At 42.3% G+C, this 24,833-nt stretch overlaps 1 protein-coding gene across 1 annotated transcript in view; it reads left to right on the top strand.

Annotated features, from left to right (window-relative positions):
* Positions 1-10,833: 10,833 nt before the first annotated feature.
* LOC134994187 (SH2 domain-containing protein 1A-like) overlaps positions 10,834-24,833 on the top strand; it is a 42,049-nt gene continuing 28,049 nt past the window's right edge. Inside the window, exons 1-2 of the mRNA XM_063950929.1 lie at positions 10,834-10,988; positions 14,652-14,715. Coding sequence (XP_063806999.1) covers positions 10,855-10,988; positions 14,652-14,715 — 198 coding nt within the window. The 5' untranslated portion in view covers positions 10,834-10,854. The remainder of the gene's footprint in view (positions 10,989-14,651; positions 14,716-24,833) is intronic.

The following is a 24,833-nucleotide window of genomic DNA, read 5'->3' as shown; positions in this document are numbered from 1 at the left end:
ACCAATACCTTGCATGCTCTCTCACATTGTTGCCGCAAGATTCAGATTGCTAGATTAATTTAGATCTGTGTGAAATCAGATACATTTGATGCTATATAGTTACATTTGAAATAAAAGTATTTAAGGAAGTAAATATAAAGCACAACACGCAGTTCTGGCCCGGTCGTCAAAGGTTACACAGAACAAGCGGTTGTGCTTGTGAGTGATTATAGTTAGCATTGCTCACATTTATAGAGGTTGTGGGATTTGTTTTATTGCGGACGCATGGTTTTGTACACGTGTCTCGGACTAAGTACAGGACCGTGCACGCGGCGTAAAAGACACGCACGATCGCGTATTTACGCAAAGTGCGTAAGAGTGCGAACGCTAAGTACAAATTACACGATAGTTTTGTTTAGTTAAAAGGTGGGACAGTAGCCATGCTACAATAGCACATAACTATCCGGTTTCAAAAGCAGATTAGTATAAGACTTTTGTTTAGACTGTATTGCCTCTGGGGGAAAAGCTGCCGATCAGAACGAGTGAAAAATTTTCTGTACAGAAAAACAAAGCAAATTTGAGTGAGTGAAAGTAGGAGTGAACGCATTGAACCCTGGGAATTCGGGATCCCATTGTTAGTACACCAAGTGAGTGAAGGCTTGGCGGCGTGAGGCAGCTGACTCACGTTAGTATAGATTTGGAATACGTAAGTCGAGAGGACTTGCCCAACTTGATACTCCTTTGCGAGCTTTTGCGTAAAATCGCGGTATCATTAGCGCTGTATAGAGCATACGCATGCGTGATTTGTGCACAAGTGCATAAAGGGAGTTTTCGCTGGTCTCTCTCAGGAAAATCTCCAACGGCAGATATTTACTGGAAAAGGTAAGTTACTCCTAAAAACTTCCAGTAAATATAGGTCAATTAGGGGCCCTAAGTTGGGTACATCGCCTTCGCTATTGACAGTGTATGGTAGTACCGGCCAACGTGGGTGAGAGTGGGTGAAAGCGCTCAGAGAACTTTCATAGTCGGCTTATATTGAGTATTTTGGTGTTTGTGGGAAAAGGCCCACAATTATGGGAGCCAGTTGCTCAACTAAGGGACATATAGTAGCCAGGGTTCAGGCAGAAGAGTTGCGGCCCAAGGGGTACGCAAGATTTATAATGTGTGAGAAACATGGTCCACAGGCTGAAGTTTATTGTGACGAATGGGTACGTATGACTGACAACGATAGGGTATCGTTCCCTAGGGTGGGCAGTTTTGAACCAGAGGTATTACAGAACTTAAGGATAAGGATATGTCTGATAAAATCCAGAAAACAAAGGATCAGACATACAGATTGCTTAAATCTATGGCAGCAAGAGGGGGATGTGCAAAGGGAATTAGCTCGCACAGCAGGTTCCACACCTAGCGGGAAAACAATGGCGACCGCACCACCAACCCCATATATTGATGGGGAGAAAGTGGCTACAAGCAATGGTGCATTGTTACAGGATAGGAATGTGATTGATAAATGTACTAACGCTAACCCTTGCCAGCTGTATCCCATTTTAAATGTTCCCCAGGATTGTGAGCAGGAAGATGAGCCCAGCATGATATCGGCACTCTCTCTAGCAGCCACCATACAGGACACCCAAGTGGGCACGGCCCAACCACCAAGAGTTCTAGCAAGGCACCCTAGCGGTGGGATAAGTGAGGTTGTGTCCACAGGTAAGTACAATACCATACACTATGCAGAAACAATAGCTCCTCACATTATAGAGTCAAACCAGAATTATGTAATTGAATTAAATCCTGTCAGGGTGATTGCAGTCCCCAATGGGAAGACTGACGCTCAGGGAGTAACTCCCATCAGGAACATTGCCATGCACTGTCCTTGGTCCCAAGCAGAATTAAGGTCAATTATGTCTGAATGTCCCGATCCCAGAAAAGATCTAGTCAGATGCCAGAAATTTGTTAAAGAGTTAGGTAACGCCCATGAGCCCACAAATAAAGATTGGCGAACAGTGCTACGCGTGTGTTTACCCTCAAATATTGATACCATGAAATTCATAACAGATTGTAAGTTAGACGCAGAGGTACCTCTCACTGATGAATACAATCAGGAGAATGTACGGCAAATCAATCTGCAATTAGGAGTGTATTTCCCTACTGTTGTCAAATGGAATAAAATCTTCTCCATAAGACAAAAGGAAGGTGAAATGGTATCCGAATATTTCCATTGTGCACTGCGGGAAATAGCTAGATACACTGGGATCGAGGACATTAAAGATAATGCACACCATAGGGAGGTAGCTGTTGCCGTATGAATGGATGGGTTAAAGGAGGCATTAAGAACAAGAGTACAGACCTCTCTACCTAACTGGAGAGGTATCTCGGTGGCTGCATTGAGAGAGTCCACTATCGAGCACGATCGGAACATCAGTAAGCACAGGGAGTCTCAGGGGGATAAGCTGATGACAGTAAGTATACATGCTCTTACAACAAAACCACATCAGCCAAGACCCCAGACCCCTGATGGTAAGTCATGTGTAGTAATATACTATATTTGTCGAAAGAAAGGACATTACGCAAGGGAATGTATGAATAAAGGTACACATAATGTATACCGACCCCCTAGACCAGGATACGAACCACACTACAATTCACATAATTGGGATCAGGGATCACATAGGAGAAATTACGAGCCACATGCAGGGGAAACGAGGTACCCACCAAGGAGAGACTGGCAGACCTCCGAAAATTCTCAGCTACCCCCCTCACATATCATAGCTGCCAATGTGCTGCGGGATAGTCCCACTACACAATAGGGGTTGGGCCACACCTGTAGTCTGCAGCCAGTGAAGTTGATTGCTAGCCTTGGTAGTGAACCTGAGTTCCCGGTTGATGTAGCTGGTGTACCATTACCTTTTCTTGTAGATACACGGGCGGCCAGGTCAGTGTTGAATTCCACATCAGGTGTAAAGACCACGGGAAAAATGATTTCGGCAATGGGAGTAACAGGAACGGTGCAACAATACCCTTTGAGTAGACCTGCAAAGATTACAATAGGGCCCTTGCAAACCAAACATTCTTTTCTTTTCTGCTGGCTGCATTGGCTCCGACTAATCTACTCGGCAGAGACTTATTGTGTAAAATTTGGTGTGTCATATACTTTACTCCTGAGGGTGTCTTTTTAGATATACCTGAGAACCATGCTCAAGAAGTACAAGATATACTAGACACCCCTCAAAGGCTAATGTCGCATTCTACTGTTATAGACAAGTGTCCATCAAAGGTAGAGGAAATGATCTCGCAAATTCCGGGTTCCCTTTGGACCAAAGATGAACAGGACACTGGATTGATGGCGAATGTAGCTCCAGTAGTAGTACAAGTAAAAGATGGTAGGATAGCTCCAAAAATTCCTCAGTATCCTCTGAAGCCAGAGGTAGAGTTAGGAGTGTACCCTGTCATAGAGCGGCTGTTACAGCAGGGCATCCTAGTCAGGACGTCCAGCACCGCCAATAGTCCCATTTTCCCTGTGAAAAAGAGTGGGGTGAGGGGCTACAGACTAGTGCAGGATCTATGGGGGATAAACAAGATAGTTGAGAGCCAATTGCCCGTAGTGCCCAATCCAGCTGTCATTCTCATGCAAATTCCCTCTACTGCAAAATTCTTCACTGTTATTGACCTTTGTTTTGCTTTCTTTTCTGTCCCTCTTCACCCTGACAGCCGATACCTTTTTGCCTTTACATACAGGGGAGTACAGTACACCTGGACTCGTCTTCCCAAGGTTTCATTGACAGCCCGAGTATTTTCTCCCAGGCCTTGCATGACTGTTTACAATCCTTTCAACCTGAGAGTGGATCAGTACTAATACAGTATGTCAATGACTTATTGCTGTGTTCTGACTCACTCAAATCGTCCTTGAAAGACACGAAACAGCTTCTGTTTCATCTTTCCCATACAGGACACAAGGTTTCAAAGGATAAGTTGCAACTGTGCCGTACCAGGGTCAAATATTTGGGACACTGCTTGACTCAAGGACTTAGACACCTCACTGCTGATAGAATACAGGCGATTCGCGACATGACTCTGCCATAAACTCAGCAACAGATCCGCACTTTCCTTTGAATGTGTGGGTACTGTCGAAACTGGATTCCAGGGTTCTCTATACTGGCTTTACCATTGCAAGAAATGGTCTCTTCAAGCAAACTGGAATGGCTCTCTCACACAGATGAGTCCGAACTGGCGTTTGAGAGACCTAAACAGTGTCTATCACAGGCACCTGCATTAGGTATGCCAGATTATGAGAAGCCCTTTGAATTGTACGGTACTGAAAGTGCTGGGTGCGCGGCAGGTGTCTTAACACAGAGACATGGTGATGCCAGCAGACCGGTAGCTTACTACAGTGCACAGTTGGACACTGTAGCGCGGTCTCTCCCCACTTGCTTGAGAAGTGTTGCAGCGATAGCTTTGCTGGTAAGTAAAAGCAAGGACATAGTGTTAGGACATGACCTGACCATCCATACACCTCATGCAGTATCAGCATACTGAACTCCGCCCAAACCAAACATGTCTCGTCTGCTCGGTTTACAAAGTGGGAAATATCACTGATGGCCCCGGTAAACATAACCATTAAGAGATGCAGCTCACTAAATCCTGCAACCTACTTGCCAAGTGTGCCTGGACAGGCACAAAGGGTGGAGGATGAGAAGGACGATGAAGGAGGATTTAATGCAGACACTGATACGCATGATTGTATGGAATACCTGAATCAGACTTTCACAGCGAGATCTGACATCAGTGACAACCCACTGGAAGGAGTAGACTTTATCTTCTACACTGACGGTAGTTGCCACAGACAGACAGAATCGGGAGACTTGTGCACTGGATATGCAGTTGTAGATGACGAAGGCATCATAGAAGGCATCATAGAAGCTGTACCCCTTGTCCCACCGCACTCAGCACAAGTTGCTGAGTTGGTTGCCCTAACCAGAGCATATGAATTGGCAAAGGATAAGTCAGCTAAAATATACACAGATTCTAGGTAAGCCTTTGGAGTGGTGCATGATTTTGGGGCCCTATGGCGCCTCAGAAATTATATGATGGCAGCTGGCACACCTGTAGCGCATGTGTCCCACATCAAAAGGTTTTTGACAGCAATACAGGAACCAGACAGAGTGGCTGTTATCAAGTGCAAAGCACACACTTACAACAAAGACCCAATTTCACTTGGTAACAGCCCGGCAGACGAAGCTGCTAAATCAACAGCAAGCACCCCCATACAAACGAACATCACACCACTGATGAAATTTAAAACGATCAACACACAACAGCTAATTGAAATGCAAAATGTGTGTTCCCTACAGGAAAAGGCAGTCTGGAAGTCGAAGGGGTATGGTCAGGAGTCCTCAGGACTTTGGACAGGTGGACACGGTAAGCCAGTGGCCCCCAGAGCATATCTTCCAAGTCTAGCTGAGGCGGCACATGGTCTGACTCATCTGGGCAAAGAGGGTATGTGCAAGTTGGTAAGAATCTACTGTTGTGTGCCAGGATTCTCTTCTCATGCAGGTAAGAGAGCAATGACATGTTTTACTTGCTTGAGGAAGAATATTGGAAAGACAATACCAACAGAGCCATCCCATATCCCTCCTACATATTGACCTTTTCAGGTAATACAAATGGATTTCATACAGTTACCACCCTGTAGAAATTTGAAATATGTCTTAGTTTGTATTGATGTATTTTCCAACTGGGTAGAAGCGTTCCCTGCTGCCACAAATACTGCTACATTCACTGCAAAGAAAATTGTGCAGGAATTTGTGTGTAGATATGGTATCCCTAGAATAATTGAAAGTGACAGGGGTACCCATTTTACAGGTGAAGTCTTTTAGGTCATGTGCAAACTGATGGGAATTAATAGCAAGCTGCATACTCCGTACCGGCCACAGGCAAGTGCATGATTCAAAATTTCTTACGCTCAGGTTGCCTCATAGACAGGTGGGAAGAACCATACCAAGTCTTGTTAACCAGCACGACAGCATTGAAGGTCGCCGAAAGAGAGACTTGGGTCCACTCGTCCCACTGCAAGAAGGTCGGTGACCCAGAGAGAACTCGTGACAAAGAGCAGAGTGTAGAGAACCTCGTATCACTAGAGTGTTTGTTCCGGGAAAGTTGAGAGGCAGGACTGTTGAAAGGCACCTGAGCACAGAGAGCAACAAGATCTAGGACGGTTGTCGCACCATTTTATTCTTTCACCTCCCCCTGCATTTTCCTTTCTTTTCTCCTTCTTATTTTCCTTCTTTCCCCTAACGAAATGGATCTATCACAAGAGACTGCGTTTCGGGTTATGCTAGTAATTCTGTTTTTGATCAGGACAATTTGCTTTGGTGAGGGTCCCAGAGAGGTCGAGTGGGGATCTGGAATGGGTTCTGATGGCAAGTACGAATTTGTAGGATCTCAGGAGCAGCACATCACTTGAGTATAGGCTGGTATCAGTAAGCGCTCTGGTAGTCATGGAGCTCGGAGGCACTGTGAAGGGTTATTGTCTGATGAATATTGTATTTTTAGAAATTGCGAGAATATAGTCGAGGATGGGTGCATCCAGAGATGTCAGTCCAACCTTAATATCGACATGGACCACCATCCATCGAGTGATTACCACTCACTAGTGGGTAAGGTCTTAAACCAGACAGAATGCTGGGTGTGCTCACAGGTACCTCAAGGTCAGAGTAAGTCAGGATTAGTACCATACCCTTTAGCAATAGATGAGGTACTCAAATTATGGGGTGGAAGACCGGTGGACAAGAAATTCAATATCTCTAGGCCCCCTAGTTTGAAACTCCACCAGTATCATGTAGACAGGTCCTTATTGTGTTTTAATATTTCCAATTACCGAAAACCAGGAAATTGGGAAATGACGTGGAATAACCAGACAATGACCTTTTCACACAGAGCTGATAGGATACTCATAGACTCTGAACTTGTACGCCAAATAGCCAACAGTGGGAGGTATTTTCGGTATAGGTATACCCGTGGAAGAAAGACCATGTGGGTTGGAAAAGTATCGTCAGGGTATTGTGCCCATATCATCCAGCCCGATATGTGTACTGAGCAAATGGGAGAACTAGGGATTGGTTTCTTTACTTGGAAAGTTTGCAATATGGTGATGTTACATTTTGTCCCCTATGTTCTCCCCGATGATGCCTATTTCATATGTGGGAGGAAAGCGTACAAGTGGCTTGCCCCGAGCTCAGAGGGATTGTGTTATATTAGGAGAGTACTACCAGAGGTCATGACCATAACCCATTATAAAATGAAAGACATTCACCGCAGTGCTCAGGCTCCTTATACTCATACACACTATGAACACATCATCAAGAGACACCTCATAGATAGGGCAGAGCACGCAGCCTCTGATTTGATCCAGGAATCCACCGGGATTCAGTTCCTTCTCACATTAGACATCACCCATACTGCCAGAGGAACTATAAATTATAGGTATATCCATGCGCTAGCGAACTTGATAGATAATATCACTGAGATGTATGATGACACCTTCAGGTATACGGGAAGGGAGTTACAAGCCTACAAGAAGGAACTGATCCAGCACAGGATGGTCCTTAATTACGTCACAGCGGTGACAGGTGGGTAGTGTTACTCTGGCAACTCAATATGGTGTGAAGTGCTGTACGTACATTACGAACAGCACTGATGACCCCACGGAGATCATCGATCAGAAGATGGACGAGATTTTGCAGTTGAAGTGGGAGTTTAGGAGGAAGCACAACCTTACCTTAGCGACTGTGGGTAATGAACTGACCGGCTGGGTCTCATGGTTGAACCCACGAAAATGGTTCTCAGGTTTAGGAGAGTGGGCTCAAAATGTCATTGTGAGTGTGGGGAAGTTTCTCCTTTGTATCCTGGGAGTCATAATAATTATTGGTTTGATATTTAGGTGTGATCAAATTCTAACGCGGCGCAAGCACGGCACAAATTTGATGAGTCTAAGGAGCGAGGGCACTGTTACAGCAGCAGATTTAATTTATGACCCATCCATAGAGACAGCGTTATGATAAGGATTGCAAATGAATTTCATGGCCTGTTTCTTTCACCCGTTTTTCTTTGTCTCCCCCTCTGCCCAGATACATCCAACCGGAAAAGACGTCAGCCCTACCCAAAATGTTTATGTGAATGTATTTTTATATATGTGTCTTATTTTCATCTCTGCAACCTCCAGTTAATGGCACACATAGTCGACAGGTGATACCCACATATACTAGCACTCACATATGTTCCCCCTCCATGTATCATCAACTAAATGTGCACCCCATTTGTTGAAACAAGAAGCCGAAAAGAGCTCGGTAGTGTTTGTTGGCCCATTTACAGACCCTTAATATGGGATAAGAAGGATTTAATGTATACTTTGCAATACCTCGAAGCTTATTTAGAACATATACGGAACGATGCCCCTCAGACATGGATTCATACATACATGCTTTTTACTATCCCACTAGGTCATACATTTCCCGCCTACATCTCTCCTCCGATCATCCAAGCTTCTGTATATATTGTATAGATATTTTTTTGTTTAGTGATTAGTTAGTGGCAGTTATTGGTGACTGCCAAAGGGTGGACTGTCGAAGTAAAAAAATATTGCAGTACACACATCACGTACAAACTACACACAGATGGCCTCCGTGCGCGTACTTATTCTGCCGTGCGTGCACATATTCGTAATTTTCATATGGTCGCTCCCGCGGTCCTGCTTATTAGCGCGTGGTATGGGTAATTATGGTAGAGTTTGTGATCGCATGGGAAAGCCATAAAAATACATTACATATTTAATCCAAATAGTGCACAATGTACACATAGTCTCCATGCACCCCACCAGCAAGTTACAATAGTTTAAATGGTATCAGAACAAAGGGATTCACCTTTACAGGATAGGAGGGGACAGGACTAGGTCACAAGGTGATGTTTGGTATCCAGCTGTAGGGTATTTTAAGGGAAATATTCCGGTGTTGGTTTGCTGAAGATCGCACGCTCCTGCGAATAGTTATGCGCAGGAGCAGAATATAAATAGTAACTATATTTACTGTACATTTGGTATGCGGCGGGAACCCAGAGGAGACCACCTGCAAGTGCACCTGGAACAGACATCGCCCACCTATTCAAACCAACCTATGACCTCTCTTGTACTGTAAATGACCATCCCTGTGTCCAATGGACAAAGAGATTACAGTATCCATTTTATTAGGTTTTTGACTATTGTATAAAAGAGCCAGCTGCATGCCCGGTCACACACAGACTCTGAAGGTCATCTACCTTGATGACTGAGGACCAGACTGGGAAGCGCAGGCGAAACCAAACACGTATGTACCATTGATTGTAGCCATTACTGTATTGTATTGTATTGTTAATGTAACCCCCTTTCAGTAATTACATGTTGGTGTGACGGAACCCAGCATTTTAAGTAAAATCTGGTGTCGTGTCTCCTTTCTTTGCTAAGGTTATAAGTGTATTACAGTCACACGTGCAGCTGCTAAGTGCTCACGGTGTATCTTTGGGTGTGTACGCACTGAGTGTACTTTGTACGGCCAGCGTGGCGTTTGTACGCAAAGTACGTACACAGTACGGGCCTGTACGCTAATGGTGTAAAAAAGTACGTAGGTTAAGGATTGAGTACAGCGGCCGCAGCAGCTCCATTTAAAGTGTAATAAATGTCTTTTTAAAGTAGTGCTTTAAGTCCTGTAAGTAAACCGACGTTTACACGTCTCTGATAATAAATGATTATAACTGACAATATAGTTGGTTGATAAATTGAAATTAATATATGTTAGGGGCAGACTGTATCATATTTTCACAAGTCTTAACATCCCCCTTTTTAAAGGAGAATTATAATAAAAGTCGTTTTAACTTTAACTATATATTTTTCATACCTAAAAGACTGTCCCACAAATTGATCACGTCATGTGTCGATTTTAATGTTTTCATTAAATTTGCAGAGTGTCAATGTGAATGTTAGTCCCACTAACATGCCGAAATCAAATATGTGCCCGATGCTATAGACCAGGTTATACATACTGTCAGAAGCAATGGTATGTATGGTCCAGTTGTGCTGCTGAACTAAAGGAATAGGTCATCCACTTGGGAGAGGCCACATTAAATGAAAAATGTCATTTGATATACACAGTGGAATGTTACTGGGGTCACAAGATGTCCACATACACACTCGTCAATTAAGTCAACTTCTGACCACACTAAACATTCCTAATAATGGGAGGATTATGAGATGGGCTGTAGAGAGCAGGACCAGGGAAACTCCCCCCTAAGACATAATTATTTTTTAATATTAAATGTTATTTTATTATTATTATTATTATTAAAAATGTTTAACCATGGGCCTTAAGTAGGGCTTAAACATTTACGTATTTATTTTATACAGATGGTGGAGGAACTAGATTAGAGCCATGGTGATAGGGGGTAATAGGTCAGGGAGTGGTACAGAAAATGTGTCCGAATGGGATAAATGATGTATGGAGGACCTAAATAAAGGTGGACATGGGTTTCTTTACATGTAAACATCATTGGTACTATTTCTGTTTATCCTTTAATGATTGTGCAACTGAACAACGGTCAGTTGTTTGCAGACACTGGTGATTAATTTTCTCCACTTGCTACATTGTGGTCACTCTGGAAACTTGACAGCTAGATCATGTTTCCTGTAATAATTATATACTAATACTTTTCATGTCATCAGACACAACAGATCATTTCTGTAACTGCAATTTATAATCCACATTGTTTTTAACTTTCTATTGTAACTGAAACAGCAAGTAACATTTACATATTATTTTTGCTGTGCTCATTACAAATAATCCTGCCTCATATTCAATGGAGCTTCGGTGTTATCATGGAAACATAAGTAAGAAAACTGTTGAAAATCTTCTGCTCCTCAAAGGAAAGAATGGAAGCTATTTACTGAGGGATAGCGAATCAGTGTGTGGAGCCTTGTGTCTTTGCGTCTTGTAAGTATAACATCATTTTGTATTGATCAGTTGTATGGGGAAGCATACATGACAGCAAGTCGCAATGTATTAAAATACATATGGATGTACTACTTTTACTAATGAATTCTAAATATAACAAATGTTCTGATTGTGAAAGGTCTGTATGTCCCACGGTGTATTATGCATTCCTATAGTTTTCAATTATGTTGTCCATTCCAACCAATGATCTTGTTAACTAAAAAGCTTTGTATAATGTAGCATAACGTAACCCAAACACACTTCAAGACAGTGGGCTAGATGCATCATCGCTTGGAAAGTGATAAAATGGAGAGTGAAAAAGTACCAGCCAATCAGCTCCTAACTGACATTTTTAAAACACAGCCTGTGATATGGCAGTTAGGAGCTGATTGGCTGGTACTTTTTCACTCTCCATTTTATAACTTTCCAAGCGATGAGACATCTAGCCCACCATCTTTTCTAGGAAGTAAAGCTGTGAATAGTGAGCATTACAAGTATGTGGGATGTTATAAAAAGTGGGGGAGAAAGACAGAACCCATTTTCTGTACTATGTGGTTATTCAGAGATGGACGCAGACTTTGCTTTCACAGCAAAATCTGCGTCCATATACCCACATGCTGGAGGCCGCCCAGCACAGGGCAAGGCCACCCACGATGTGTTGCGCCGACCCACGATGCTGTCCGCAATTTCATTGTGATTGCATCAAATAGACGTAGTCCCCTGCCTATTCCGGTCCGGTGCATTCTTTTGTTTCATAGCAGTTGCATTTGACGCCATCTCCGGGTGCCCTTCGCGTGTCAATAACCTTGCGGTCACATATTGCCGGGATCTGGGATGCAACAACATGGTGAAGGGTCACGCACACGCACTTTAGGCATTGCATGTGCGCAGACCTTCTGGATGCGGCCACTGCATTCAAACACATGGCTGCGTCAAGATCTGAATAACCCCCTATGTGCAATGTGTGCTGTGAAACAGAGTGTGTTACAGTATATTAGAGTGATCTAACATGTAGCTTCATGGAAGAGGTAAGTATGTTACAATCAGAGCAAGGACCTAAGCAAAAGAATGCCCTCTATATTTTGCTGTCCACAAACACTGCAATAATGCCTATTAGCTTGTGTGTGCAAGAATATCACCACTACAATTACAATTACCCTGGTTTTGCTGCTCAGACAGAAAGAAAAAGGAATGGTGAGGAAAATGTATGTATAGTTAGAAGGTATGATCTTATAGATTATATAGTAACTGGGCTGAATTTAAGGTGGTAGACTGTTTAGCTGGGTACACACAGTGGTGCAAGTAGAAATATTTTCTTATGGGTACTGAGTGCCGAAAAATGGGCGTGCTCATGTGTTGTGATGGGGCGTGGTCACATGCTACTAGTGGGAGTGGCTACATGACACTAGCGGCATTGCCACATGACATAGCCCCTTTTTTTTGTATTCTGGAGGCAAGGCTAAAAATATATATAGTGATGCCTCCAGTATAATAGAAATATATAGTGATACCTCCAGTATGATAGAAATATATAGTAATGCCTCCAGTATGATAGAAATATATAGTAATGCCTCCAGTATGATAGAAATATATAGTAATGCCTCCAGTATGATAGAAATATATAGTAATGCCTCCAGTATGATAGAAATATATAGTAATGCCTCCAGTATGATAGAAATATATAGTAATGCCTCCAGTATGATAGAAATATATAGTAATGCCTCCAGTATGATAGAAATATATAGTAATGCCTCCAGTATGATAGAAATATATAGTAATGCCTCCAGTATGATAGAAATATATAGTAATGCCTCCAGTATGATAGAAATATATAGTAATGCCTCCAGTATGATAGAAATATATAGTAATGCCTCCAGTATGATAGAAATATATAGTAATGCCTCCAGTATAACAGGAAAATACAGCCACTGTCGCACTACTAGTAACCCTGACAAAGTGGGAGGAGCTGTCATGCTGCCAAGCACCATGGTCTTGTTGCTTTGTGGCACATCATAATTGTGGCAATGGCAAAGTGTGTGGCAGGTGGTACTGAGTACCCGCTGCCAAATTCTTAAGGGTACTCCGTACCCGAGCGTACCCGCATACTTGCACCGCTGGGTACACACCATCTGACCCAGTGTCACAGCGATGCAATGTAATGATATATCACATCCGCAATACACACTAAACTATCCACTGTGCGAGGCACAATGCATTGTTACATGCTGCATATAACTACACAACATTTTACGAGGAATAGTCCCATTGTGAGTGCAGCACATCCAATGGGCCAATTCAATATATGACAGCCAGGAATGACAGCTTGGGGGTACATACTATACTAGGATTTCCCAATTACGTCCTCCAGACACACTAACAGTCCATGTTTTAAGGATAGCCATACTTGAGCACAGGTGACTTAATAAGTACCTCAGTTATTTTGAATTAACCATCTGTGCTCAAGCATGGATATCACTAAATGTTGGACTGTTAGTGTTCAAATTTATACACACTAGTTACCAGTCCGTCATCATGACGAAACAACATAACAGTATTGTCAGCGTCAGTGGCTGTGCACACCCGAACGGAGCAATAATTGAGTTGCTCTATTGGGGGCCATATGTTGGCCCTGGCACGCAAAACACTTTAATTCCCCCAATGGAGGTAAGGAGGAGTGTTAGACTTTTATTATATATAGGATGTTTAAACCTATATGTGTATGTACAAAATATACTGTATATAGTTTACAAATATTAAAATAGCTTTATCAATGTTCTGTGAGTATTCTCCTCCAGTGTCCTGGTATTTTCATTGTCATATCTAACAGGTTTAAAATGTAAAAAAATGACATTATATATCCACAATTATGCTATGTATGCGTAGATGCTTCTGCTCAGGCAGCTAGAAATATTGATAAGCCCAGAGGCAAATGCAGAATTTTACAGGCGGAAGGGGGAGTGGGAGAAGGCAGTTCCATGTGTGTGTGTGTGTGTGTGTGTGTGTGTGTGTGTGTGTGTGTGTATATATATATATACATATATATAAAGAACAGATGTATGTAACGCATACAGTACATATCACACATACACTTACAGTATTCTACAGCAGATACCAGTTGCAGATGGGGATGAGGGTATGTGGTCAAGATCCCGCCGGACGGAATCCCGGCGGTCGAAATACCGATACCGGAATCCCGACCTGCACAATCCCGAAATATTCTCCCCCCGTGGGTGTCCACGACACCCATAGAGGGAGAATAAAATAGTGTGCCGAGCGTAGCGAGGCACCATGCCCGCAGCGTGGTGAGCACAGCGAGCCCGCAAGGGGCTGCGTTCCGCTCGCCACCCCTGTCGGGATTGTGCTGGTCGGGATTCCGGTGTCGGTATTTCGACCGCCGGGATCCCGTCCAGCGGGATTTTGTACTGATCATGTCATTAGGCCGTTCCCTCTTGCAGAATTTGTGGGTTGAAGGGAGCAGCATAATGACATGATTCTAATGGAATGTGTGATATTGACCCCTCTCCTCTGCCAGGTGGGTTTCTGAGTATTGCCACTGAGGCAGGTTTGTTTTGCAAAGATATGTGTAAAATTAAAAAATATACGAACACTTACGACAAGCTAATTCTAATGTACAAATCTGATTAATCAGTTTTACACTGATAGGTTTGGAAGATTGATCTATACATACAGAGTTTTCCAAAACAGTAATGGGCTATACAGGATTGAGGTAAGACAACTACATTTCGTTATTCTTTAAGTATATTTTCTCCATATATCAATTTCAGTAACAAAGCTAACGGTATATGTCTAGTGTATTTTTCAAATATTTTAAAGAACATTATTATTACTTCGTTCTTTGTGTATTTCTCACAGATTTAAAAATACAACATATAGGATTTCATCTGCAGTTTGGTCTTATTTGAAGTATGCATGCGCATTTACTTAGGTTGCTAGTCTTTTGCCCTGGTGACACAGAATATTGCTGCCTGCTCTAAGGGGGCCCTGGAAGAAAAGGGTTGAGTGAGCAGTAAGGGCATGTCAATGCAATATGTGTCCTAGGATTGCCATCTAATAGGCACACTTGCGCCTGTTTGGAGGTGGATGACTTGCAAGCACTTATACCTTAGTCCTAGGTGAAAACTGTTGATAATGTTGGTCAATGGCGTCTGATTTGCAAAACATATTTTAGGCATATGTGCAGCTGTAATCTAATGGCAGCATTTCAGGGTGCTGAATGTTTGTTTTTAAAAATAAAGCATTTTACTAATCAGGAAGAGGAAACCTGCTATGTATATTAGTATGCAAACGTACACATTTTATATTTGTATCTTGTTTGATTTACTTTTAACAGGCTCCATGCGACTTTGGCATTTAGTACCTACAGTTTCTGGCCATTTAATTTAATGTGTCTGATTTGTATACTGTGTTTTTGCCCATCTGTTGTACACAAAGTAAAGCCAACCTCCTGTTGTATTCCTGATGCATTTGCTCCTATTATTGGAAGGGGGAGGGACAGCGGTGAATTTCCCATTAGGCACGTAAGACACTTGCATAGGAGTGGCAGTTGTTTGGGGGATGCTTGTGTTGGTACTGTCAGCCCAAAAAGTACCAGTAACTACAATATATATCCACTGTAATGTACAGGCCCATTTGCCATCTTGAATGAAGTGTAAATGACTAGGACATGCACATACTGCCCCTGTAAGCTGTGCTACTTAGTAAATATGTATACATAATAAAAATAAAAAAAAACCTAAATCTGCCCTTGGTTAGGAGCTGCATTTGCTTCCAAATCCTTGTTGTTGTTGTTTCTTTATCTGGGCGCATTTTGAATTTGTGTTTAGACACAAATTAGGTCCAACTCTGAATGAAGTCCATTGTGTTCATTTAAATGTTTCTTACTTTGCATTATCTCTACAATAGTGGTAAATGATCTTGATCCTACAGTAGCTGTGGTCACATTGCACAAACAACAGACCATAGCAGAGTATGTACAAGCAAGCCTTAACGTTTTTACTAAACACAGTCTGAAACACACCTCTCTAAGTAGATCTCCAGGCTTGATCATTCTGCTGAGGGGGAGTTGCTAAATATTATTTTGAGCTCATTGATGTCAGGTGAATTTCAGGGTACCTGAGGCAACCATTTTTCTGCAGATCAGAAATGCACTGAGACTTAAGTAAATAACTCAGCCACTATCTTCCAGATTTAAATCAAATTCATGGTATAAAAGATTACCAAATGGTGAGAAAAAAAGAAAACTCAGTCAAACTGTATCATTAGCAGCAGGCTCCCTTGGACAAACTCCAAAATTAGAAATGTCCTACCAGAATTCGGTTAATTACAGATAGTGCTGCACTCAGGGGCGGATCCAGAACAAAATGACAGGGGGGGAAGTGCACCATGACAAGGAAAGAGGGGGGATATTCCGTGCCTTTGGCATGAGCTCCACAAAAAGTGGGTGTGGCCTCATAACAAAGGACGTAGCCTCAATGGGAAGAGGGTGACAGGTAGAGGCATTGGAAGATACCAGGGAGAGGGTGACAGGCAAGTGGTTATGGGAGAGGTAGTAAGTGACAGGGAGAGGGTGATGCTTTGGAGAGGCAGAGGGTGACAGGAAAGAGAGGATGATGGGGAGATAGTGATGCAAGGGAGAAGTAGATGGTGAGTCAGTGGGTGACGGGGATAGATAGTGGAAGACAAGATAGGCAGTGGGTGACAGGGAGAGGCAGAGGGTGACACCAGGTAGAGAGTGAAAGGCAGTGGTGACAGGGAGAGGGTGACAGGGAGGTATGGCATCATGGAGGAGAGTATGGCAGAAAGGGAGAGAAGTATGGCAGCATAGTGGGGACTGGTATGGCAAAATTTGTGGGGAGTATGGCAGTAAAGGGTGGGAGTATGGCAGTAAGGGAAAGAAGTATGGCTGCATGGGGAGTACTGGCAGTAAGGGGTGGGGGGTATGGTACAGTAAGAGGGAGAAGTATGGCAGCATAGCGGGGACTGGCTGTAAGGGGGAGAAGTTTGGCAGGATGGGATGACTGGCAGTAAGGGCAGCGGGGAGCATGGCACCATGGAGTGGAGTATGGCAGTAAGGGGAGGGAGTATGTCGATAAGGGAGAGAAGTGTGGCATGGCAGTAGTATGGTTAGCAGCAAGATGGGAGGTGTCTGGCAGCAGGGAAAGGTGGTGTTTGGAAACAAGGAGGGGTACCATTTGTGGTACTGGCGACAGGAGGGGGGGTTGTTCTAGAGGCAGGGAGGGAGGGAAGGGGGTGTCTGGAGCCAGGTAGTGGAGGGATGGCTAGTGCCTGGAGGCAAGGTATGTGAAAGCAGGGGAGAGGTAGGTTGGTGGGGTGGTGTATGAAAGATGGAAGAGGGTGGATTGAGGGGGGTTCTGTTTGGGGGCAGGGGTGGTGAGGAGGTATCTGTATTGCAGGACACACGCACAAGTCCTTACAGTATATTAGCTAGCACATTTCACTGACCTTGTATAATGCCTGTGTACTGGAGATGGTACCCAGGGACGAGGGCCCGTACTCTGCTAAGGGGGAGAATTTGTGGTATATGCTGCAGAACTAGCCCTAGAGCTGCAGCAAGGACGGAGACAGAGAGGGTCCTTTGTACTGCTGCTCTGCCTGTCACCATGTGTCTGCAGCTGGATACGGGGACGGGCGGCTCCAGATCCCTGCACTGGGGAACTTTTCCTTGGTGCAGTACAGCGCGGTACAGTGCGGTGCTTCCCAGATCGGCATGAGAAAAGGGTTTCGGTAAGGAGGAGACTAGTCCAGCAATGAAAGCCAATCAGGATCAAGCCCGGCCCGCAAATCAGAAGCTGGAGGGCGGAGCTGGGCTGATCATTCGTCTATGCCCAGGGATGAGCAGACAGGCTGGTGCCTAGAGTGCAATGTGCAGCGCATGATAAAATAGCAAAAATATATATTCTTAATGACAGGGGGGCCATGTGCCTTGGTGCCCCCCCATCCTGAATCCGCCACTGGCTGCACTCTCCTTCTGGCCTTATGCTCAGCTGCTGCTTGATTGTAAAAAAACATATACTACTCATGGAATACATTAGCCCAGACATTAATTCAATAGCACACACATTTAATAATTACGCCTCCTTCCTCCTAACCAGCCCCAACATGAAATTACTAGAAAACACAGGACTAGATTCACACAAACTTGATTTTTATCGCAGTTGATCAATTATCTAATGGTCTGTGCATGGTCTTGATTGATTTATGGAATCATATTTATGAATATTAATATTTAATATATCATATATGGTATTTAATATATGGATATATTTTAATTAATATGCGTTTATCATATATATCTGCAAATATATTATGTCAGGCTTACAAACTGATAAATAGATGCAGTCCTTATACATGACTTATGAAATTGTGAAGTTAAGATTCCTTAAAGAGAGTTCAAGCTTGAATATTACTGCTCCTTTTATATGATTATTTATTTACAGGCAGATCAAATCGTACAGAATAAGATATACACAGTAGTGATATATATATACTAATATTTAGCTATGCTTCCTTAGTTATATAACATAAAACAACATGACATAAGTTTCACAAACCGTTTCAATTACTAACATAAAGTGTATACTTGCAAGTTACAGATCCTTTCCTCCTGCATGTTCTCTCCATGACTTCTTCTCCTCCTGACTCTCCTTCATTCTTCTCCTTCTAATTCCTAGCTAAAAAGTCTGCTCCTTTTATCCTATATTTTACCAATTCAAACTATCATATTCTCATAGTTCTCAGTGCAAAAGATAATTATAGGTTTGTCAGATTCCAAAGTGTAATAAAACAAACATTGAACTAGGCTGCCGTGTCCTGTTCACGGAGGCATGGTGTCAAGTGTGGTGTCCACCCTGCCTTAAGCAAGTTTTGTATTGTAAAATCTGGAATGTCTTTTCATCCAAAGTTCTGTTGTATTGACAAGTTTTCCTGGGGTGGGTTACACCATGTTTTATCAATGGATGTGATCTCTTTTCGTAGTAGTTAATTTATGGTCCCTAGCTTTAACCTCTACTGGACAATAGACAAACCAGTTTTATGATTGCCAAAGGTATTGCAAATCTTGATTCTGATCTACTGTAAGCACACCTGTGAATTCCAATGACCAACAGAGCTCTGTCACATACCTATTATCATTTATGGCCTAATACCTGGTCAGACCACAATGATTCTTAATATTGCAGTAAAACATAAATATATATAGTATATCTATATAAACACATATACAAACCTAATTTCTTAAATCAGCTAAACATTACCTCATACATTCAAACTTATTTCATATCTATTCCTTACTATATATATCCACTAAACTATTCACTATGGTTACATCAACTATTTATAATGAATTATATTTTAATTCAGACAATATCTATTGCCCTAATATTATGTTAACTGCGGACAATTACCTATATGGCAACATCTTGCAACAGTAGTTGCAGACAGGCCTGGCGCTATCCACTCAGCGAAGGGATGCAGTGCAGGGAGGCGCTGGGACGGATAGGCGCTTCCCCTGCTCTGCATCCATTCTGTGCTGCGCCATCCTGTCCCCCTGCTGCTGCCAGCTGCTGTGTCTGTCACTGTATGACAGGCACTGTCAGCGGGGTTGCAGCGACGCCTGCAGCATGAAAAGCCTCCTCCCTCCCCTCACCTGTGTGACAGCGCGGTGTACGGGACAGAAGGGGGCAGAGCTACATGGGATGGAAGGGGCAGGGCTAAATGGAAAAGAAGGAGGTGGAGCTACACGGACCAGGCTGCTGTACAGGGGGAGACTGGCTTAGGTAAGTGGAGGGTGAGAGAGAAGTGTGTGTGTGTGTATATGGTGGGTGTGTATGTGTGTGTATATATGTGTGGTGTGTGTGTGTGTGTGTGTGATGTATGTCTGTGTGCGCGTGCTTTATGGACGCTACTACTGGGGGGGCATTACGTATAACAACGTTACTACTGGGGGGGTGGATATTACATGTAAGGACATTACTTCTACTGGGGGGGCATTACGTATAAGGATGCTACTACTACAGGGGGGGCATTACGTGTAATGACGCTACTACTGGGGGGCCATTACGTGTAAGGACGCTACTACTACTGGGGGGGCATTACGTATAAGGATGATACTACCACTAGGGGGGAATTACGTATAAGGACGCTTCTACTACTGGGGTGCACTACGTATAAGGACGCTACTACTACTTGGGGGCATTACGTATAAGGATGATACTACTACTTGGGGGCATAATGTATAAGGATACTACTATTACTGGGGGGGCATTACATATAACAATGCTACAACTACTAGGGGGGCTGCACTACATATAAGGAAGCTACTACTACTTGGGGCATTACGTATAAGGACGATACTACTACTTGGGGGCATTATGTATAAGGACGGTACTACTAGTGGGGGTGCATTACGTATAAGAATGCTACTACTACTACTAGGAGGGAATTACGTATAAGGACGCTTCTAATACTGGAGGTGCACTACGTGTAAGGATGCTACTACTACTGGGGGGCATTACGTATAAGGACGCTACTACTACTAGGGGGGAATTACATATAAGGACGCTTCTACTGGGGGTGCACTACGTATAAGAATGCTACTACTACTGGGGGTATTACGTATAGGGACGCGTCTACTACTGTTGGTGCACTATGTATAAGGACGCTACTACTACTGTGGGTGCATTATGTATAAGGATGCTACTACTACTGGGGACCCATTATGTATAAGGATGCTACTACTACTGCTGGAGTGCATTAGATATAAGGAAGCTGCTACTACGGGTGAGGCATTACGTATAAGATTAATAAGATTGTGCTACGAATAAGATGAATAAGATTGTGCTACATTGTGGTGTAATTTTAAATGGGGGTAATATTGTGTGGCCATGCCCCTTACTTGTGAGACCACACCCCTTTTCCCGGTGCGCCAAAGGAATATGGGAGGGCGCAAATTTATAGTTTGCAGGGGGGCGCCGAACACCCCAGCACCGGCCCTGATGATTTATTTGCAAAGTGACAATAAAGGACCATTTGGGGGAGGTAATGGGAGTGGTGGCAAAAATGCAGGCATGTTACTGCTTACAACCAAGATCCCGTATGTAATAGAAGTCTCTTTGCATCTTGCTTCCTGCAGCAATGCTGCAGCAGACATTGGGTTACTCAGAAAGATGATGCTCACCTGATCTGTGAAAGACAATTGCGTCTTTGTATGAAAGCGGCGGTTCAGAGACGTCTCCAGTGTTCGCCTTCATACAACTCCTGATGGCTGCAAGTTACATATTTTTGCACAGGTGTTGTGTACTAAATCGCAGTTGTGAAGGCATTTCCGTACATCTCTGAATACTTACTTTCCATCAAATACCTTATTACCAAATAGAATTCAAATTTAATAAAAGTCTATGTCCTTTCAGCGAGGCACAACATTAAGGTAATAGCCTTCCATGTATGTAGCGGAAAGGATAACTAACTTGCAGTGCATTAAATGTAAGAAGGTGAGCTCAGCAATGATGTGCTGATCTTGGCAAGTTTTTTTTAGCAATGATTCTAATGGAAAAAGAAACAAACATTTTTAAAAATCAGATTGCTCTAGAACATCATGGAGGCCACTGGCCTACCTTGAAATCTCCCAAGGAGGCTTATGGTTAATTAGTCTTTAAGAATAATATTGTTTTAACAATATTTTTGAAAAAAAAAGTAACAAGACAATCTTTTATTTGCGTAGGATATCACATTTCAAATTGAGTAACATCTGAAAAATGCAAAGACATAATAAATGACACTAAAAAAGCATTGATTCAGGATTTGTCAACAACAGCTGATCACTCTAACAAAAACATTTATAATACTCTTCACGATTTTAACAAATGCTGGATGGACAACAAATGCAATAAGCTTCATTCATGAGTAGAGAGAGCACCACTTTCTGTCAAACTCAAAGTCACAGGTGGGCTATGCCCCCAATTATGCAAAACACGCCTCTAAACATGCCCCTAATCACTCCTCCGACACTCCCACTTTTCATCCCCTTCTGATGTTGTTTTATATGAAATAAGCTTACAAAAGGAGTTATAAGCGTAGTTTAATCATTGAAAAACCTCCTGTGTATTAACTGTTAGATGTTGCAGCAATGCATATAATTTCCAATGTTGAAATAAGCTTACAAAAGGAGTTATAAGCTTTGTTTAATCATTGAAAAGCCTCCTGTGTATTAACTCTTAGCTGTTACATCGTCGTATATAATTTCCAATTGATTTGTGTGTTGTTAACGCTTAGTTGCGCCAGTAAATGTTATTTCCATTTGATTGGTGTTATGCCTGCGGACAAAAGAAGCGGCGTAACACGACGCTCTGCAAACCGAAAAAACGTATGAAGAATGCGTATTACACAATATTAAACCCAGGGCGTTATAGCGGTTTTGATACGTTTTATGCGTCGAATAAATCTGTGTTTAAAAGTGGCGATATTAAAGAATGGCTGCAAAAACAAGACGCGTATACATTACATAAGCCGGTCAGGAAAAACTATAAAAGGAACATGATCTGTGTATCGGATATAAATCGACAATGGCAATGCGACTTGGTTTCGCTCATAGATCTTGCGAAGTACAACAATGGATTTAAGTACATACTAACCATCATCGATATTTTCAGTAAGAGATCGTGGGCTGAAAGTCTAATGACTAAAAAAGCTACATCCGTCGCTAATGCTTTTGAAAAAATATTTCAGCAGGGTTGCGTACCAAAGAAGCTACAAACAGACTGCAGTAAAGAGTTTCTAAACAAAACCTTAAAAAAAGTGCTAGAAAAATACGATATACACCATTTTACGACTAATAACGACGTAAAGGCGGCTGTCATAGAGCGCTTTAATAGAACTTTAAAAACATGGATGTGGCGCTATTTCACAGCGCAGAATACTTACAGATATATAGATGTTTTACAGGACTTTATATACAGCTATAATAATACGTACCACAGAACGATTAAGTGTGCGCCGTGTGAAGTGAAGCCCTCTAACGCTTTGAGTATTTTCAAGACGGTGTACGGCGATTACTTTAAAGCCGGTAAACGAGCGCCTCGTTTATCCGTCGGGGAACACGTGCGCATATCCAAATATAAGGATATATTTCAGAAAGGTTACGATGAGAATTATTCTGAGGAAATATTTGTCATACAGAGTGTGAACACTAAAGGTCTTAAGCCGCTTTATAAGTTGACAGATCTGTCCGGTGAAGTTATAACAGGTAGTTTTTACCCGAAGAACTTCAAAGCATCCCCAAAAACTATAAAAGAATTTACAAAGTGGAAAAGATTTAAAAAAATAAGACGGTCAGAGGTCGAAAATATGCGTTAGTCAAGTGGCGCGGGTGCCCTGCAAAATTTATAGTGAACAAAATATTACCAGTTTTAGTGCGCAAACCCCCCCCCCCCCTATATTGCAGCTAGTTATGTATATCAGAGTAGTGCATCCAGGTTACTCAGAAACAGTGAATAGAGAAAGAAAGATAGATATACACACTCCAGCGCTAAGGAGAGTACCACATTCACAATTGATATTCAAAAAACTCCATGCAAAAAACACTTATCACCAGTGTGGATAATAAGTTAATTAATACTACTTAACGTTAGGGAAGTAATCAACACAAGAGCAGAATATTTTCAATCCGTAGATTTCCACAGTTTACCATGTGAAAGAACAAAAGATATATAATAGTGCAGATTATTTATAAACAAGATTCAAATTTTATTACAGGGATCCACTTACAAACATAAGGTTTGGATTGGGCCTGATATTATTCCCGTAATGGCAAATTCAGCATCTAGCAGGTGCATCAATTCCAGGTGTGCAATAGATCTTTCATGTAGACTCCATGGTGAGGTACAAGACACCATAAAAAAGAAATATAGATAGTGCAAGTATGTAAAAACAACCAAAGTTTTAATACAAATATGCACTTACAAACACTTGAAAAAACACAGCATAATGGGTTCCCCACTGGTAAAGCAGCATAGGTAAGTTCCTGATGTTCAAGGAATTCCAACATTCACTTCCGGAATGTGAATGCTGTAACAAACCCACGATCTCCAGCCACGCAGGGTATCCCTCCTAAAGCCACGCTAGACGCGTTTCAGACCAAAGTCCTTCCTCAGTAGCGTGGCTTATGCTCTCCTTGGCATCCTTATATTGAGAGGGAACAGGTGCTCCCAATCCCCGCTGATCTGCGCTGTCCGCGCGCCGAGTATGCATAATCTCTTCTGACTCACGTCGTCTCTGCTCATTTCCATAGTCAACACGAGTCAAGGGAATGTTTTATAAAGAATTTTTGGGGTATTCAATTGATACTACCTAGATCCAGAAACCGCAATATAGATAAACGACTATCACAAGCCGAGATGCGGTGGATACATTATCTAGGAACCCTTGTACCTAAGGGGCTTAATGTGGACTTCGAGCTTAAATGCTTTTTAACATGATAAATAGTTCACACATTTTTTATCTTTTTTATATATCTTTTATATGTAATATTTTTTATATATGTATATTTATATATATATATATATATATATATATATATTTATTCTAATTAACTGCCCCAGTGATTCATTCCCTTGAATTCTTGTTCTAATTTATCTTCTGTACAAACTTCGATGCATTTTAAGATTATATATTTTGTTTTTATTGATGCTTGTGTTATGTGATTGTTTAGCTCCGGTTTTACTATGAGGAACATGTATCTGAACTTTTGTTACTGACTCCTGTCATAGAAATGGACTGTGGAACGCATGCTGACTACTTCCGGCTGAGTGG

The sequence above is a fragment of the Pseudophryne corroboree genome, chromosome 2 (assembly GCF_028390025.1).
Source record: "Pseudophryne corroboree isolate aPseCor3 chromosome 2, aPseCor3.hap2, whole genome shotgun sequence".
Lineage (NCBI taxonomy): Eukaryota > Metazoa > Chordata > Amphibia > Anura > Myobatrachidae > Pseudophryne > Pseudophryne corroboree.
Note: the sequence above shows the minus strand (reverse complement) of the source record. Positions and strands in the feature narration are given on the sequence as shown.